Source organism: Gallus gallus, chromosome 9, assembly GCF_016699485.2.
Source record: "Gallus gallus isolate bGalGal1 chromosome 9, bGalGal1.mat.broiler.GRCg7b, whole genome shotgun sequence".
NCBI lineage: Eukaryota > Metazoa > Chordata > Aves > Galliformes > Phasianidae > Gallus > Gallus gallus.
This window is the reverse complement of record NC_052540.1, coordinates 2,819,539-2,839,041: the sequence shown is the minus strand read 5'-3', so window position 1 is coordinate 2,839,041 and position 19,503 is coordinate 2,819,539. Positions and strand designations below refer to the sequence as shown.

Below are 19,503 nucleotides of genomic sequence, written 5' to 3'. Positions count from 1 at the left end.
TGATGGTATTTGTTATTCTATGGGCTTGCAGATGTGTCTTATACATCTTAAAATAAACAATTTCGAATATCTGTGGGAATGCTGGAAGTCAAGATCATCCATTTTATTTAAAATTATCTGTTGGATCAGGCATCACATGGTTTTATTGAAATTTAAGTAGTAAGGTGCTATTACAACAGAGATTATTAACACCAAATAAAAATGAACTTACTGTAGAGAAAAGCAAAACATTTCTGGGTCACTAAGGCAGAAGTTTTGCTGGTCCAAGTTCTCCCTGATAGGAATTCTGACTTTTCTATTTGACTGGCTGTGTTGGAAGCACTGCTTCAGTGGTGGTGGATGGCACCTGATGCTTGTGGCAGGTCAGCCCTGTCCTGTAGCCATCCTTGGCCTTTGGTTCCCAGAAAACAGGATGTGCATTGGCAGGGTGTTCTGAGAGCTACTGAAGGAGGTGGAGGTACTGTCTCTCTCCAATAAGACCTAATTGGATTGGCAAGTATTACTGAATGTGTTTGTTGGCATTCTGTACTCCAGGTCTTGCCATTACCTTATTCTTAAGAGTACTGGTATAAGAAAGAACAGAATGTATTTTCAAATCATTAAATGGAAAATTGCATCCGGATGTTAAAGATAATTATTTAAGGGACCTCTGATATCAGTGCCTAAAAAATGAACTTGCACTAAGTAACTGCCAGATTTTTTCCAAGTTTTTCCTCAGATACAATCCTAAAGCCCATATATCCTGCTTTGTAGAATTCTTTTTGGCAATCTTTGGTGCAGTCTGTCCAGAAATGAACAGCAAAAGATATCTGTGTACACATTCTTTGTTAACAGAACAAATTGCTCATTGCACAAGAAAGCAAGTTCTACTCATTTGTATCCCCCTTTCCATGATAATCGTTCTACACTGTTTCTCATTATTTTCCTATATAGTCTCATATATTTGCAGTTCTTCCATTTGGTATCGGTTATGGTTAATTTGAGTCCCACTGAATTTATTTTCAGCTTTTGGCTGTGTGCTGCGTTTGTTATTGTGCTCTTATTTGAAAATGATTGGGAGAAACAAAATCTCTATTGTATTTCTTCAGTATTGCTTTGACATGTTTAATTGCATCTACACTTGGGGAAAATCTCATGACAGTTTTCCTCCTCATTTGTTTTCTTATATTATCCTATGCATGTGCTTGATGACCTTTCTCTCAAATAATTTTTACTTTTCTCTTTTGTTTCTCATTTTTTTCCCTCATTTGCCTGAACTCCTGCTTCTCCCCTACTCCCCAATCTCTCCTGATTGATGCTTATTCTCCCCGGCCTATTGCAGTTCTCTGCCTCTGAAGGCTTCAAAGAATGACAAATCAAGAAGTTTGAAAAAAATCTCTCGGTAAGGATGAAAACAAAGTGACATGCTTAGACTCAATGCTTTGCTCATCTCCATTGTAAGCTACTCTTTCAGCTGTAATCTAGGAATTGGCATACCTTTGTGTGTGCTGATTTTATACAGCAGGATATTGGGAAACACTGCTTTCTCTGCCTAGTGTGTTTAGTTTTATATTGATGAAAAGTAGATGCTTTTATTGGTTAAGAGTTGCACATACAGATCTCCGTTTGCAAAGATGCTGTTTTGAAATGTCAGAACCCCTCTGCTGAAAATACGGAGTTAAAGCCTCTTGGGGTGAGCTGAGTAAGATGAGCCTTAGCCTCTCTTAAAGGAGTGATTTTTAACTCCTTCAAAGGAAACTGCCTTTAGAGGACTTAAAATCTTCAGCATCTGTGTCAGCTTTGCATAAGTACATGCTCTCAGGATGATTCTCTCAGAGAGGTGGCCTGTTGTCCAGGCTTAGCCTCAGTGTGTACATACACAGAGCTCCTGCTTATGAGTGGTCAAGAGTTAGAAATACTGATTTCTTCCTAATAAAACAAAAAATTCCTATTTATTTATTTACCCCCCTCTTACAATGACAGCGTTCTTTCAGTGTTAGGGTAAGATTGCTCCTTAGGACTATATGGTGACTCATTTAACAAGAGCAGGATAGTCACTTGTTAGTCAGATTGGACGGCAAGAAGAAATCTGGGGAGAAGACAGTTATGTGGAAAAATAACCTTGCCTCAGTTCTCAGGATAGATGCATAGCAGTGGCCTAAAACATTCTTCAAAGCACCTGTTGCTCCCCAAAAAGTAATAATACATCCTGACAGCTCATGTGCCAAACTCCACCCAGCTGCATCCCCATGCACCTTCTAAGGACAGTGTTGTCCTGCAGCCTGACAGGCAGAAGCACAGTAAACCAGAATGAGTCTTTTGGCCTTCCAAAAGGAGACAGATAGCTCCATGATAATTCTTTGAATTTTTGTGTCCTCCTTATCATCATCTTTAGCTATCTTATACCAAATGGGAGCTTCTGAATCTGTGGATAGAGGGTAATTTCTTGTATCACAGTGCTCCCAGTTGTGTGCTGAATTAACACTTGTTTTGTTACAGTGTACATTTTTATGGCTGCCTCAGCCAGATACGTATTATGTGTATAACCAGATTATGGGGGCAGCAGTTTAGCCACAAGGCATTTTTCCATATGCATGTAATCAGAAATGGGTTGTTTGCACAGGCCAGGAATTTTGGTGGTTCTCCAAAGCAGCAGGCACAGCAATCTCTTGTGGGCGTGTTGCCAGGCTTGATGGGAGAGAAATTTCTTTCCAGTATGAATGTGACATGGATAGTGATTATGGGGAGGAAATGGCCCCACCACATCCCAAGGAGATGGCTTTCTGTTCTGTTGTTCCATGTGTATTTAATGGCACATTACAGGTTTTGTCATGGGATGTTAGCTTTAGGAAGCCTTTTCCACCCAGGAGAATATTGACAGTTCTTTCTTTATCTCTCTTACGTGCAGGGAAGGGAGAAGTGTTCGATTCCAGTAATGGGGAAAAAACCAAAACAAAACAGCACCACTCTTTTTAGTGATGGTCTTTCTTTCCTTTTTCTTTTTAATCCCTTGAGGCTGTAGATGTGAATTTGTTTAAAATTTTGAGGTGTTAACATCATTTCTCAAAACTGCACTTTGTATGGAAGTATGTGATAATGGATGATATGTAGTAGTAGGAATACACTAGGAATAAATACTAATTAGCAACGTTGGCTTTTAATTTTTCTGTGGGATCTAAACTTTGATTTTCATAGAGGACTAAGTTTACAGGGGGCTTAAATCATGTGTATGGTTCTGCTGTTAAATGTATTCTTCCTCCATTGCAGAGAATTCATCAATTATATGAAGCGATCCCGAACCTTTTATGCCTCTATAGCAGAAAGGCTGTGTGATGGAGACCTGGTGATGAGAGACAGCTCAACCTGCTGGAATGGAGAAGATGTTGTGGAAAGGTAATGTTACAACTGAAAGTCTTCCCTAATGGTGAAAAAGATGACTACAGCTATTTCAACTGTTCTCAGCCTCTATTATCACCATTAGGTTTCCTCTTCGAACTGGTGCTTATGTGAACAAGGGTTTTGCTAACATATATGGTTCTTAGTGCTGAGTTTTAGATACTAAATGTGTTAAAGGTATCAAAAGTATTAAGTGTAGTGGAACACTTTCTTGAAGGGCTTTTTTGAAGGGTCTTTTTCTATAGAGATCCTACCCTCTAAAGCCAAATCAGGAACTGTGGGAAATCACGAGGCTTGCTGTGTGAAAATACAATGACAGAGAATTAGCAATCAGCAGAGAATTGTAGTTGAAGCAAGAATGTGATTTAGTCAATGTGGTCATCTTGCACTGGACATGAACATGACATGAAAGGGAGATGTGCCGATTAGCACCTTGCCTGAGGCCTGGTGGCAACAGCAACTGAGAGACTGGGGCTGAGGCATCCCAGCCTGATGTCATTCCAGTAAAGGCATCAATTTGGCAAAGATGGGAGAGCAGCCCCACCTCTGTACCAGACATTGGCCTCAACCCACACTTAATTAACAACGCTAGCCTTGTTTTAGGATGCCTATCAGCACACTGATTCAGTCTCACCTCATTAAGAGCATAAATGTGGCCCTCTGCCAATAGTTTGCTGAGAGGGGACACTCCATTGATTTGGATGTATCTATGGGTTGGACACATCCTCCTGTCCCCATTAGCAGGGTAATCTCTCACAGTAAGATAGCAAGATGTTGTGTCTCTATAACTTTGCAGATGATACCTGAGTGAATTGTTAGTTAATTACTGGCTATTCTTGAGGTACTAGCACAGCTAGTGAACGTGGCAATTGAATTTATCAATGTCAGTTCTCAATCTGTTATCTGTCACCTCAGTAAACTATCTATTTTCAACTGTATGAACCATTTCCAGTGAAAGTCCTTGAGAGGTCTCTGATGGCATGTTGACTCTGGTAAGTGGCTCTGCACATAAACGTTTAGACAGAAACTGTTGACACTTGGGACTGAGACCGGGCCTCACTGCACTCAGACTCCAGGAGGCATTTAGAAAGCCAGGGTGTGTTTCTGAGCATGGTGACTTGACGAGAGGGCTGCCCCAGTGAGCCATGCATGCGTCAAACTCGTACCCTTAATGCAACAGCAAGAAGTACCTCTGCAGCTGACTCAAATTTCCTTCCAATCTGCCGTTCATACATTCATTAATACAGAACTGAACGTTGTCTTTACCCATAGTGAAAAAACAGGCAGCTTTTGCTGCAAAGGTGTGAGAAAAATACAGTGACTAGGTGGTGATATACTGAAGGATTTTCCTGCTGTTTCCTCTGAATGTTTCTGAAACAGCACTTTGAATAACAGCTCCTTTTGGAATTGCCCAGCATTCTCACCAGAGAATACTCTGTGGGAGTTCTTATAAAACACAATTAATAAGTGCACTCTTACATGCTGGAATCACTGTGGGATGAAAGGAACTTCCTAGTTCTTCAGCGTTGTTTTCTCCTTTTGTATCTTCTGACAGACCTTCCCACCACTTGCAGCCCCCACGGGCTAAAATTTTACTGTCCTTTCTGCTACCCTGAATAACGTGAGACAAAAAGAGGCATTCGAAATGTAACAGTAGCTGTTACTGTCGCTGTCAAAGTGTATGTCAGTTTTTATAGTGAGAGTGGTTTGGGAGTGTGCCAGTGAATATTTTCCAGAAATGTCATTTTGTTAAAACAGAGATGTGATGTGAGATTGCGTTGGCTTTCACCGTTTCCTTTTAAAGTGCATTCTGTGGTCTGTAGCAGTTCTAAGAGATAAAGTTCTAGGTTTCTCTTTTCTTCCATCGAGATGATTTTCATTATTGAAAAAATTGTTTTGTAGAAAATGTGGAGTTGATTTCAGCATGGAACAGAGATACTGCAGTTATAGGCTCTCATATTAAAAGGAGTTCTGACTCCCACACAGCTCTGCTTAGATTTTTCATGTGTAAATAACTTCAGCTTGACTATGTTTAAGATATCTGTGATAAATGCATGTCATACACATTCTAAGATAACTTTAAATGTTAATGTTTCAGTACATACTGGCATATAAATTAATTTCAGTAATATGTATTTGAACATTATGACAGCAGTGCAATATTCTAAATTTTAATGTATAGTGATTGTAACTGTGATTAAGGCTTTTAGCATAAGACTAGCAGAGAGGAAATGGGGAGAATAACAACATTTCTAATCGGTGTTTTCATTTCAGAGCCCTTTGTGTTGGTAATGTTGCTGTGCAAACAGCTGACTTCTAGAACTAACAGCCTTCTCCCGGGGAAAAAATTTGAGAAGACAAAACAAAACAAAATTTCTATAGTGACCATCTGAACAACATTTAGTCTTCCATTTTAAATAGGAATAACAATTTTGCTGTTGTTTTTCTTCTCTTCTCTTCTCTTCTCTTCTCTTCTCTTCTCTTCTCTTCTCTTCTCTTCTCTTCTCTTCTCTTCTCTTCTCTTCTCTTCTCTTCTCTTCTCTTCTCTTCTCTTCTCTTCTCTTCTCTTCTCTTCTCTTCTCTTCTCTTCTCTTCTCTTCTCTTCTCTTCTCTTCTCTTCTCTTCTCTTCTCCTTTCGTTTCCTTTCGTTTCCTTTTCCTTTTCCTTTTCCTTTTCCTTTTCCTTTTCCTTTTCCTTTTCCTTTTCCTTTCCCTTTCCCTTTCCCTTTCCCTTTCCCTTTCCCTTTCCCTTTCCCTTTCCCTTTCCCTTTCCCTTTCCCTTTCCCTTTCCCTTTCCCTTTCCCTTTCCCTTTCCCTTTCCCTTTCCATCTCTGCCAGCCTGTAAATTTTGCAGAGCTAGGTGCATGCAGAAAAGCTCTTGATTTGAGAAAAGTAGGAGGCTGGGAAGAAAAGCAGCAGAGAAAAGTTTGGTGTTTTGGTGTTGTGTTTGTGTTGGTGTTTTGGTGGTGGTGGTGTTGTTTTAACCACCAAACCATGAAATAGAGATTTACAGCTAACGTATTTCATGAGCAGATTAGGAGGAAAAAATAAATAAACAAGATCATACTTTGAGCCAGTCTGCACCATGTATACCCTCATCAGTTGTGTCACAGTACCGATCATTTTAGGAGACTCTCTGAGCAGCCTCCCAGCAATGCTATACAGCACTGCAAACAGCACCGACTGGCTGGCAAATTTTAGTCCTCATATCATGTGTTTGACAGACAGGACTGAACACCAGTTCTGCCCATAAGATAAATAAATCTTGTGCTCTGGTGATGCCTGAAGATGCATTTTTCTGCTCTTTCTTCCTTGCCAGGAGATAAGGTTAAGCATCAGCAGTAGTAAATAGCAATGAACTCAAAATAGAGTCTTATTCTTAACTCTGTATCAGAAAATAGATCTCCTCAGTTAATCTGGTGCATCTTGCATGAACCTGAGTGTGGTTACTCAAAATGTGAAAATGGCAAAAGCCATAGTGGGTTTCCATAAAGATTCTTGCATTTCATAGTGCTGTTTGAAAGCTGAGTGATATCTATGCTACACACAAATTGGCATTCCGACTCCTTAGGAAAAACAAATTCAAACTTCTAAAACGATTTGATGCATGTCTGCAGCCTGTAACAATATGAAATTACTACAGTGAAATGGAGATCTGACATGGAGTTAGTAAAGAGGCTACTAGTGTTCTGTCAGCAGATCTGAAAAACTGAATCTTCACTGCTTTTTTTTATCTGACTATACAAGTGCTGCTCCGAAAGTAATGCCTCCTATTTTTGATGTTGGCCCACAACGTCAAAGGGGTACGTTGGTGGTACGGCAGTAGAGGCTGAACCTTCCCACCTATTCCAACACACCTTCCATTATGTGTTGTTGTCATGTGACAGATGACAGCAGAGGGGCAGTCTGACAAGTGGCGTCTGACATGGAAGTGTGTATGGAGCAAAGGTATGGAATTTAAATCCTCCATGCAGAAAAATACGTTACCCCACTGACACTGATTGACAATTGCTGAATGTTGATGGAGACCAGCAGTGGATGTAGCATAATGAGGCTGTGTCATGCATTTCAGCAGTGGCAACAGCAATGTGGAAGAGAAGCCACATTCCAGATGGCCGTGCACAGCTGTCACACCACAAAATGAGGAGGGTCTCGATCAGCTCATCTGTGCAAATCTGTGGATTATGACCAGGGAACTGTGTACAGATCTGGATATTGGTGTCAGTGCACTGGAAACAATGGTGGCAATGTTGGAATATCACAAAGTTTGCACCAGGTGGGTTCCATGAATGCTCACACAGGAACAGAAGGAAGACCATCTGCAAGTTTGTGTGGACCTACTGAGTCAATAGGAGGCTGAAGGTGACAGTTTCCTGGATGACGTAATTACTGGTGCTGAGACACAGTGTCACTACTACGAGCCATGGTCATAATGACAGTTCACAGAATGGTGACACGTGAATTCCCCATTGAAGAGAAAGTTAAAGAGGCATCCCTCAGTGGGTAAAGTGATGTGAACAGTCTTTTGGGATAGGAAAGGTGTGATCCTTCTGAAAGCCAGACAAACCATCCACTCTGACCACAACACTGAGACACTAACTAAGCTGAAGTCTCATATTTGCAGTGCCAGAGAAGAAGAGCCTTTCTCTTGCAACACAGTAATGTCAGGCACCATACCAGTTTGTAGACCACAGAGCCCATTGCCAATCTTGGCTGGACTTTTCTACACACTCACAGCACAGTCTGAATTTGGCACCTTCTGACTTCCAATAAGAGATGGACTGAGTAGGCAGCGTTTTCATAGCAAAAGCACCATCGTAATAGGTGTGAAACAGTGGGTCACCTCCACTAGTGCGGATTTTTACAAGTGCAGCATTCAGCCTCTTATTGATTGCTGACAAAAATACATAGCTAATGGTGGTGACTATGTTGAAAAACAGTGTTTTGTAGCTGAGAATTTGTTCTATCAAATAGTATTATTGTGGTTTTTGTATCTGTTACAGTTTCCATGGAAATAAATAGGAGGCATTACTTCTGGCACAATCTATATAGTACTCTTGATTGGATTTTATAATGTTTAAAGCAGTGAGATAGCAGGCGAAATAAAGTTTGAGCTGCCAGTAAATACACAGTAGAAAAGCATGGTTGTTTCTGCTGATATGAGGCTATGCTTCTGATCTGCGTTCCAGATGGACAGTGAAACACAGCTTTTCTAGCAGTCTTCTAATGTAATTTCTGGAGCTTTGAAGACAAATGTACTATCTTTCTATTAATGGCTCATTTGAGCAACTTGGTCCTGGAACTAGATTTCATGTAAGGAATAGTATAGTCTGTGGGGCTAATAGATGGCCTCAGAATAGAAAGTGCTCAGAGAAGAATAGGCTAGAACAGAAGAACATGAAAATAATACTTGATGAAGTGAAGCAAACTTGTGGACGTTGCCATACTTTCACTTTTCTTTCCTGCGAGTGCGTCAGAACAAGATTTCAATAGCATGTCAGGAGAAGAGATGAGAAGTTGACAGTGTGAGCTATTATATAGTGTCAGAACACCTACCACCTCTGGAAGGACTATAGAGTTAAATAGCTGAATTACTCATTGTGGTGCTGCATTTCTTAAAGACTGCTCCAGTAGCAGACAATGGAAAGATGTTAAGTGTGAAGTCTTTATTGTGTTCTTTTAATAGCAAAATTAGGGTTTAGGGAAGGCATGATTGGTAAACTCAGTAAAAGTACGTAACAGCATAATCTGGAGAAATGATATTGAAGTTAAGAGTAGAATCGGTGTATAAGCAAGTAACGTTGTACTCGGGAAGAATCAATGTGTTGAGAGTCTTCAGAAGGAGACAGCGATCTACCCTGAGTACATGCTTGTTGTGCTTGGATTTCTGATAGATGCTCAATAAGGTCCTTCGCACAAGACTGGCAGAAATTAAAATGGGGGTAGGAAATCGATGGTATAAGCTGCAGTAGACAGGGGTCACCAGTGACACTGCACGGAGATTTGTGCTGGAAACTGTGCTGTTAATGAGAGACTAGCTTAATGAGAGACTGATAGTAGTGAATGGAAAGGAGATACGGTTTTGCTGCCTTTCTTTTGGGGTGTGCATACGTGGAATGATGAGTAATGTAGATGAGTAATCCTGACTTGGAAATAGCATTATAAGAGAACACTGGGATGTGAGTATTTTATTAAAATTAATCATTTAGTCTCTCTCTTAGTCTGCCTACTTATTTCTCACATCTTCTATTTCAAGAGAGATGAGGCAATCATAAATAATAAATAGATAAGCAGTGATCTGTATACAGAAAAAATAAAATACTGTGAGCATAGCTGGTGTTCATTATGACCAACCCTGCACTCTGCAGCTTCCTCCCGCTCTTTCCATGCGTCTGTGACATGACCAACCTAGTGGCCTTCTCTGATGGTGTAACTGTATCAATGGACAAGGGAAGGACCACTGATATCATCTGTCTGGACTTCAGTAAGGCCTTTGACATGGTCCCCCACAACATCCTTCTCTCCAAATTGAAAGATATAATGAGGAACTGGTTTTGAGATTGTACCCAGAGTGGTGGTCAGTGGCTCCATGTCTGGGTGTAGGTCAGTGACAAGTGATGTCTCCCAGGGGTCAGTACTGGGACCGGTGCTGTTTAATATCTTCATCAGTGACATTGACTGTGGGACTGAGTGCACCCTCAGGAAGTTTGACACCAGGTTGTGTGGTGTGGTTGACACGCCCAAGGAATGGGATGCTATCCAGAGAGGCCTAGACAGGCTGAGCAGTGGGTCCAGGAGAACCTCATGAGATTCAACAAAGCAAAGTGCAAGGTCTTGCACCTGGGCAACCTCCACCACCAATACAAGCTGGGAGATGGAAGGGTAGAGCACAGCCCTGCCAAAAAGGACTTGGGGATACTGGTGGATAGCAGCTGGACATGAGCCAGAAACTTTAATTGCCTCAAATAGTAAGTACATGGAGGCTGTAGCATGTATAAAAAGTAGTTTATTAAAAAATTACAAAAATACAATGTATTGGTAAAGCTACTTTATGGTGACACACCTTTGGTAGCACATTACCATTAACATGAGGTTGTGCGGTGCTTCAGAGCTATGAGGATCGGTGCTGGTTCCCAGGCTTGCTGCTTTCCCTTCCCCATGTGGAGAGCCAGGATGTGCCTGATGAAGGAGCCCTAATGAGAGCACAGCAGGTGCTGGCCTGGCTGCAGGTGGTGATCTGAGTCCAGGCTCCTGGCTGCTTTTGGTGCTACATTTTCCTTTTACAAAAGAAAAAGAAAAAAAGAACAGTGTCAACCTTCACCCTACATGGTGAAAAAGCAAGTTTTCAAAGGTTTGGCAAAGAAATTGCTCCTCAGAAAATGCGAAGCTGAATCAACAGCTTTTCTTATCTAAAGAGCATGACAGTGAGACATTTTACAGGGTAAGACAATACAGTAGATGAGTAATTTGTTTTAAGGGTTATTGCTGCATGATGCCTAACCGTGGAAGAGATTGGAAGTTTCTGTGGCATTAAGTGACTTAAGAGAAGGATTTTTTGTTTTTAATGTTTACATATTTTGAGTGACAGCAATTGCTGGTGGCATCAAAATTGCTTCTTCAAAACTCACTGTCAAGTCACATGGTTGTTTCGTACTTACACAAATGCAGATGAAGAAGTGTTCAATTAAAGAGGAGCTTGGGCTAGTGGCAGAATACTTTTCAACAGCAGAAAGTTAAGAATGCGTGAAATGAAGTGTAGATTTACCAACTGCTGATGTTTTTTAAATGTCTCAACAGATCTCAGACAGTTCTCTCATTGCGTTTTTAGCAGTCCCATGTCCAACACTTGTTTGACTAGCCAGAAGACATTCTGGTGGGCTGAATCTCCAGAAAGCAGCTGAAGTAATTACTGTGACCTTCCCATCCATACTGCATTTGTAAAATGACATCAGTAAGGTCATGCAGAAATAGGATATTGTGTCAAGAAGAAATAAACGTTCCTGGGTTTTTTTTGGTTTGCCGTGGTCATCAAAATATTTCCGAAGAAATTGGGAGGATGCCTTAAATTCTGGTGATTATTTGGTGTCTCATCATGATCTAAGCCTTCCAAAATATATATTTTGGAATGAATATTTGTTTCTAAATCTGACATCTTGGATTATTCTTTCCTCCTTTGAGGAGAGAAAAAAAAGTGTGCTCCTGAGAGTACAGAATTTGTCAGTCCCTATCTTAAAGAGATAATGAGCAGCTCTTTAGCTTCGGACGGAAAGAGCAATTGCCTTAGTTGCATTTAAATATGAATGCTCTGTTAAGTCTTCACTGTTTATGAACTTTAAGTCTGTTTCTAATGTTTTCTGTAAATTACAGCGAGATTTAAAAAGTAGTAATTTCAGTTTATATTGCAAATCAGAGGATAAATAAACCCGAAAAGCTTATTCCTCTTCCAGCTCTTATGAATCTTCTTATTTAAACATTTGGAACTCTGGTCAGCTGCTTATAGTAAAACATTTAATAAGTTGACTTCAGCTTGATTTCTTAGAAAGCTTTTGAGAAAAGATGGAATACTGAAATCAAGTTACAAATGCAAGCAAAGTGCATACCAGTAAGTTTGAATCATGCTGTTTCTTCCATAGCCTTAGCTGCTTTGCAGCCCTAATTCCACCATTTTGAACATTCCTGTTTTCAGAATTGAAAGAAAAAAAAAAGAAAAAGAAAATAGGGTTATCTGCCTGTTGCTTAAAATTCACAGCCTTACAAGAAAGTATGAAATCAGAACCGTATGCAAAGTATTTTCCAATATGGAAATATTGAAGAAGGAGAGATAGAGGGAAAGAATTCTCTTAGTTCCTATACATCTTCTTTCCTCATTTTAGTTGACTCTTTTTCAACAGATAGGTTGTCCCATCAAATCCACCCTCAATTGCTGTAAGTTTTACTCTTAATTGAGGCTGTTAGTATGTATGTATGGGCAGGAATTGGAACAAGTGTTAGAAGGAGCTGCTTTAACTCTGATTTAAGCCACTGTAATATGTGTTGCTATTTTGTCTGTTACCCTTTCGTTTGTCAGACTTCACAGTTGCTGAGCTTTTGCCATTCCTAAGTTGTAACCTGTGTATAAAAGTTAAATGAGGAGGTTAGACTCACCTTTATCTGGAGTGAGAAAAAACTATCAGTGAAAATGGTACTAAGCAATTCTGTAGTAGCTGTCTCAAATTCAAAAGGAGATTTCCTGAGTTTGCAAAAGAAATGGTCCTTTTCTTATGGCCAATCAGTTTGATGTGGAATAATCTTAATGATTTTTTTATCACTAGAGAGATTCTATTGGTGAGGGGCAGCCCTTTGTTGCACAGATGCAGATCCCATCATCATTTCAGATGTGTTTCTTCAGGTACATTTATGGGAATATGCTATTTGGAGTGAGTTTTTCTGAATGTGGTAGATTTTGGCACTGATGTGGCATGAAAATACTTGAGACAGGCTTAAGTCTTCATTCTCGTTTCTCCAGTTCAAAGGATTTAAAATATGATAACAGTAAGTCTGCATAACTGAAGTCTGAAGCTTCTACCTGATTTATGGAGTTGGGGGGCTGCTTTTACAGTAACTGCTTTTCAGCATGGAGTTCCTTTGAAAATTAGAGATATAATGTTGTGTGGTTGAAAACGTCCATTTAAACTAGATTTTTAGATGGATTACCGTGAATATGAGGAGAAGGTTTTGTAACACCCTGTAAGAAGCCACCCATCTTTTGATTCTTTCTTTTGTTCTGTTCCTTTCTTGTTTTTCTTGGAATTTTGTATTAAATGGAGGGATTATGGGACACCTCTCTACAGGCTTGAACAGATCATGTCACGGGTTGTTAGGCTCTGGAGGCCTGTGTAAGCTGGCTGAGAAAGGAAGTAGCAAATCAGTGACTTTCTTTACTCAAAGTGTTTTCCTTTAGAGACTTTCAGCTTTCATGAGTTTAGCACTTTCTTTGTCCCTTTTCTCATTTCCTTAGACTCGAGCAAGCAGCCATCTGGATATGGAAAACAGAAAGGATCGTTTGAGGTCCCTTCCAACCCAAGTCATTTTATGATTCTGTGATTTAACCTTAGCACACTTAAAAAGTGGTCATCTCCTGTTATTCCCGTGCCATCAGTGTAAACAGTTTCTGGAGACACACTCATTAGTTTGCAAAGCACTTTTGCTTTCTGCTGTATTTTGCAGTTTTCAGCTTATATTCCAAGACTTCTCAGTTTTTTTTGTTGTGTTTCCTTTCTTCAAAATCCTGTAGGATAAAGCAAGTACCCTATGTTGCAGCTGACCATTTAAGACACAAATTTACCCAAGCTTAACCTTCAGAGTGATGCAAAGCTCCGACATACTTTGAATAGCACGTTGTGTCCTTTCACTGGGACACGTGGGGAGAGAGTATTACAGTTCATTCTTTGCCATGCAGGCATGTAATTGTAAATAAAACTGCTGACTACCCCCTACACAGCCCAATCAGCCAGGGAGAGGGGAGATGGCAGCAGTCAGTATTGCTGCTCACTGCCATATGGCCAGGGAATCCTAGTATGGGACTCTGCTTGCCAACAGCAGGAGCTAACAAGCAAGCTGTACTAGGACAACAATAACATAGCCTCAAGGCTCAAGATTTGGGAAGAGGACAAGCTGTGACTGATCATAGTGCAGAACAGGAGCAGACAGAGACGTCTTTGTATTTTCTGGTCTGAAGTTCGCAATGTTTGTGCAGTTGCATATCATGCCCTTTGATTTAATACTGGTGGCCTGTGAAATACAGGCAGTGGTCCAAGCAGGTTGGTTACAGGGAGTCCTGGGTGGAACTGAGGTGAATATGGAAACCAGAGACAATTCAGGTGAAATTTAGGTTTTCTGTTAGACAGCTGTTTAACTGAATAAAGCACGTAGGCAAACTCAGACTTGATGACACAGGTTTGAATTTGCCCCGTGTTCTTTTAATGCCTGTTCTGAGAACATTTCGGTGTAATTTGTATACCTTTAAAGACTCTCTGTAGCGTTTGTGATGCATTTAAGTATAGAATGTGAAATTTTGCTCTTGGTAAAGCTTGCCCTTTTGTGTGAGGAAGCAAAAATCTGAAATTTGGCTAATCTTGGCAGGAGAACTTCCCTGGGCCACTGGCAGGGGTTTGAGAAATGTCGTGTTCTGCTCCCTAAGTTGTCTTTCCTACTTACAAAGGTGAATTAATTGAAAAGCAGCAGAGAACAACACTGGGCCCTGTTCTCTTCAGTTCACCTTTTTTTTAAGTGGAAACGTAAATCATGCATTTTTGCTCATTGAAAATGAGACATACCACTGAGGTAAGGATAGAAGGATTACATAGATGAACTGCTTGCCTTTTGGTGTACTTCATGTTCTCTACAACGTATATCCATAAGAGTTTTTATCCATCTGTCTCAGGCTGACCAAACTGGCTCTGTTGCTCACGCAGTGCCAAGCTGCAGAACACGAAGGAGGGAGGTAGGGAGAGTTGTAAAGATGTTGATCAAGTAGTGGAGGTAGGGCTATGTGGAGGTCCGATGTATATAAGTTATGGTACTGGAGTAGCATTTAGCCCAGAGATGCTGGAAATAAAACAGCTGAGGGAGTGTTGAGCTGACCGGTGTAATTCTTACTGAGAAGTCCTGTTGTAGAGCTTCTACCATCAGGCAGCAAAGGCCTCTGTCTGCAGGCAAAGGCACAGAAGCCACATTCACCTCTGCAGAATTCCTCTGAATATATGCCTGTTTGCAGAGAAGAGTGTTTCTAAAAGTAGGACGTTGGGATCAGTTACAGAAGACGGAAGAGCCAATATGTTTAATGTGACAATTCTACTCTCTCTGACTTTATATTTAGGAACATTTTGCAAATTACAGTAAAGTCCCATGAATTTAAAATGTCATTAGAACCATAGCTTCCGTGAAGGGAGTTCAGGAGGTTTATAGTCCAACCTTCAGCTCAAGTCATGGGCATCTGTGAGGTCAGAGCAGGTTCCCTGGGGCTTTATTCAGCCTGGCCTCGAAAACCACCAGTGACAGAGACTGCATGAGCACTCTGAGAGACTCAATCAGCTTTTTCACTGTCCTTGTGGTGAAAAATATTTCTCTTATGGTCAGACTATCTGCTTTCAGATTTCATCTGTTATTTCTTGTTCTTTCACCTTGTGTTTATGAACCTGAAAAAGTTGGCGGTTATGCAGACAACAAATAGCAGATGTCAGGGCTTAGCAATCTCTCTTAATAGCTGTCAGATGCACTGGGAGATGCAGCAACCTGCATTGATGTCTATTTTTACAAGGAGAGAGACTTCACTGATGATGGAAGGAAGCAATTTTGTTTCTAAAGATGACCAATTATGCACAATATGAGATCAGAACTGTGTCTTACCCCTCAGTTACTGATCTGAAGTACTTAGATAAAATATGTATGATAGGAATGGTGCTGCCACAGAGGATTGTACTAGCTAAGATGCTGACAAAGCAGAAACCTATTTAACTAAGAAAGTACGGTAATACAAGGAAAGAAATGTCTGAGTAAGTAGTTAATATTTGTCCTTTTCATTTCTGATAGAAATAAATTCAATTTCATTTCATCTTTCATGACATAACTCTTCATCTTTCATAACATCTTTCATGAAAAGATGTTAGTCAGCTTTTATTTATGAACAGAAAATACGGTCCACGCCAATTTGTAGTATTTGTGAGAACAAAAGCTGTTCCATCACATTTCACCAGTTCTATGAGATATGAAAATAATTGGCTAGCATTGGTTTTCTTCTATGTATGTAATTCATATCAAGTAATTTCCTACCAAGAAAAAAAGCAGCACACAAATTCAACTAACAAGCTGTGTTAATTCTGCAGGAGTTATTAAAATACCATATAATAATGCCTAAATTGTTCTTCTTCTGCAATATCACAGATGCCTACATATTCCTATTATTTATTGCCAGAAAGAATGTCACCGATAGATCTCCTAAGGGAGTTACAGAAATATGCATATGTAAAAAAAATGTCTTCTGTGGTGATTTAAGATTAACACCTTTTAGAATCCAGTGGTTAGGTTGCTCTACTGCTTCCAGTCTTGACTATAAAAATCATAAGATCTTGCGTTGTTAATCATGTGGGACAGGAGAGGGGACTATCTAACATAGGCAGATGTTGTAATGTTCAGCAGTTGGTAGAAAACTAAATAGCTGTGTTTTTTGGTGTCAGTCTTGCTTTAAAACATGGAGCATAGTAAAGGTTGAACTATGGAGAATGCTTCCTGCTTGTAAATTGTACATCGTGAATTTCAGCATGACAAATGCATTTTGAATTTGCTAGCCAACAGAAAAGGAAGGTTGTCCCTGAAGCTGCTACATACAATCAGACTTCTCCAACTGTTGAGAAGTTTACTTAATAGTTCCCAATGACTACAGCAGTACTTACTTTTCTCCACAAGTTGTGAAGATGTATTTGCTTCTTCAATCAAGGGCCGTTTCTAATAGTACACTGGACAAATGGGTATGACATGGGCTTTCACACCCTATTTTCTTCTGTTCAACCAAAAGGACACCTGCTATACATTCAGGACAATTTGCAGTGTTTTGCTGAAGATTCAGGATGCACAGCTAAAAACTAGTCATGAGATACGTTATGTGTGTCCCATCACTACTTGTCACTAAGGCGCCTCCTCTGTTGAAGAAGAGCTATTGAGGTAGAATATGTTCCACAATTTACTGTATAGTGAGACCTTTTGAATTCTTAAGAAAACTTCTGAAAAAGTGAGGACCGCTTCACAGCTTTGATAGTGTATCCAGTGTGGGTAGCTTTCTGTGTCTAGATCTTCCTGTGTAAGTATGCGTTCGGTGTGGATATGAGCAACAACGCACTGATGTACAAGCTGGATTGAAGCCATATGCTGGAAACAGATACTGTTTTATATGCTGCATGTATGTATGTATATACATAATAATTCTCCTTACATCATAGAAGAGACTCTTACGAGCATGCATAACTAAATTTAGTAGCAAGCTCTTTTTCCCCTTTGTGCAAGCCAACCACCAGAGGGAAGGAATGATTACGTGCATATCCATATACATCAGCAGCATTGTGTAGAAGCTTTTTGTGCTTCATTGCGTTTTTTTAAGGATTTTATGTTATGTGGTAGAACCCTGACTAAACGAGGGAAGAATTATTTGCTCCTGGATTTCATGACTTCTGATAATTAGTGGTTGAGTTTGCAAATATGAAGTGTTCCTGGTGTTGGGGGACAGATTTATTCACCTCGTCATAAATGTAAAAGGTTTTTATGGTTTTGTCCAGAAATCATGTTTTGTGTTAGGACCATAGACTGCTTCAGTCTCTTTTTTCTTCACTGCAAATTTTTAAAAACTGAAGGCATGTCCCACATTCACCATGACCCACAGTGAAAAAGTATGGGAAGAAAGGTGACAGAAGCTAGTGATGTTTGTAGATGAAAGTTGCCTCATGGATCACTTTAAAGGATCATATGAATCTATGTCATCAGTATTGGTCTTTGTAATTTAAACTGCTATGTATATGTACTTGAAAGATGTGATGTCTTTGTATTACTGTTTTGTTTGTTTTTGTAGTGATCAAGGAAAGATAGTTTTGAGGATTTTGTTCCCAGAGAATATTCACAGATGGATCTCAGCATAGAGATTTATTTAAAAGTAATTGTGCTGATTGTTGGGAGAACGTTTAACACTAAAAAGGGATAAAATATTGAATTATCCAAGACTAACTACAGATAAATTAGTGTGTGTCGTGAGGCAAGCTTTACGTAGAGAGAAAGAAAGAAAGCAATTGCAAGCATGTAAGTTTTCATGTTGCACAAAAAGACCACCAGAAGCCTGTTGTCAGTAACTGCATACCCCAGGCCTGTTTCTGAAGCTTGATGGAGTGATTTGTGAACCTCACTTCTCTTGGGCTCGGCTGCTGGGGAGTCTGGGTGGCTGAGCTCTTGCTACATGGTGCTGTGTGCATCACCTCCTGCTAGGCCATTGGCCAATATGCTGCTGTTTGAGCTTGGGATCACTTGAGGAAACCTTCTGGCAGTTTGACCAAACTGCTTACAGCTCAGCCTTGAGGAGGAGCTGGCAAGCTGTCTCCGGTATTTTGATGCTGCAGAATCTAATGCATTCTCTTTGAAGCTTTGTTTTTCTGCTTTTTGTTTTAATGTATTTTGGCTTGTGTGTCTGTGCATAGTGTACTGTTAGGAAAATCACCCTGATGTGGTGATTACTGTTTTCTGGGTTGAATCGTGGTGAACTTGTGCCTGCCCACTGCTGGATAAGAATGATCTGCATTCTTTTGTGTAACACGGTCTCACCTTATTTGCAGCGTTAATGGCAGATTTTCTCCCTTTGAGTTAATACTGTTGCTGTGATATGCCCGGGCAGTTTATGGTGATGCCTCAAGTAAGTATTTAAAATATATATATCTTTAAATATGAGTAGGGATTTCACTTGTGAAGACCTCTCTTTAATACTGTAGTGTCAAGCATTTTTTTCTCAGGTTGAGCTAATTACTGTGAATTTCCTGAAGGACTTTTGTGGATTGGCTTTTACTCAAGTATTATTCCTTTGAATTTAAATGTTATGGGGATCAGGACTTTGAACAGAATACATGAAAGAATACATCTTGTCATGGTCATCCAGATTGACCAGATGACTCCATTCAGAGTTAACAGTCAACAGCTTGATGTCCCTCTGAAGACCAGTGATGAGTGATGTCCCTCGGGGGCTCAGTGTTGGAACCGGCACTTTTAACATCTCTTTTGACAATGTAGACAGTGGGGTTGAGCACGTTTACGGACAACACCGAACTGCATGGTGTGGTCAGAACAGTCAGAATGGTGGAGGGAAGAGATGCCATACAGAGGGACGTGGTTGGTGCATGCCATCCTCCTGAAGTTCAGCAAAGCCAAGTAGAAGATTCTGCACCCAGATCAGGGCATTGCCAAGCACAAATACAGTTTAGGCAATTGGATTGGGATGGATTGAGAGCGTACCTGAGGAGAAGGACTACTTTCATAGGATCTTTTAGTTTGATGGCTTTGGCACATTCTTTAGTGAACAAGTAATGAAAAAGAATAATGAACTGGTACTCTGTCATATGCTTCT

At 40.2% G+C, this 19,503-nt stretch overlaps 1 protein-coding gene across 7 annotated transcripts in view; it reads left to right on the top strand.

The window, feature by feature from the left end:
* GPC2 (glypican 2) overlaps nucleotides 1-19,503 on the top strand; it is a 419,550-nt gene that overhangs the window by 171,669 nt on the left and 228,378 nt on the right. For 5 of the 7 annotated variants that reach the window (XM_046898721.1, XM_046898720.1, XM_046898724.1 and 2 more), the window contains 2 exons: nucleotides 1,322-1,381; nucleotides 3,247-3,372. In XM_046898721.1, coding sequence (XP_046754677.1) covers nucleotides 1,322-1,381; nucleotides 3,247-3,372 — 186 coding nt within the window. The remainder of the gene's footprint in view (nucleotides 1-1,321; nucleotides 1,382-3,246; nucleotides 3,373-19,503) is intronic. The other 2 variants (XM_046898725.1, XM_046898722.1) reach the window with 1 other exon arrangement.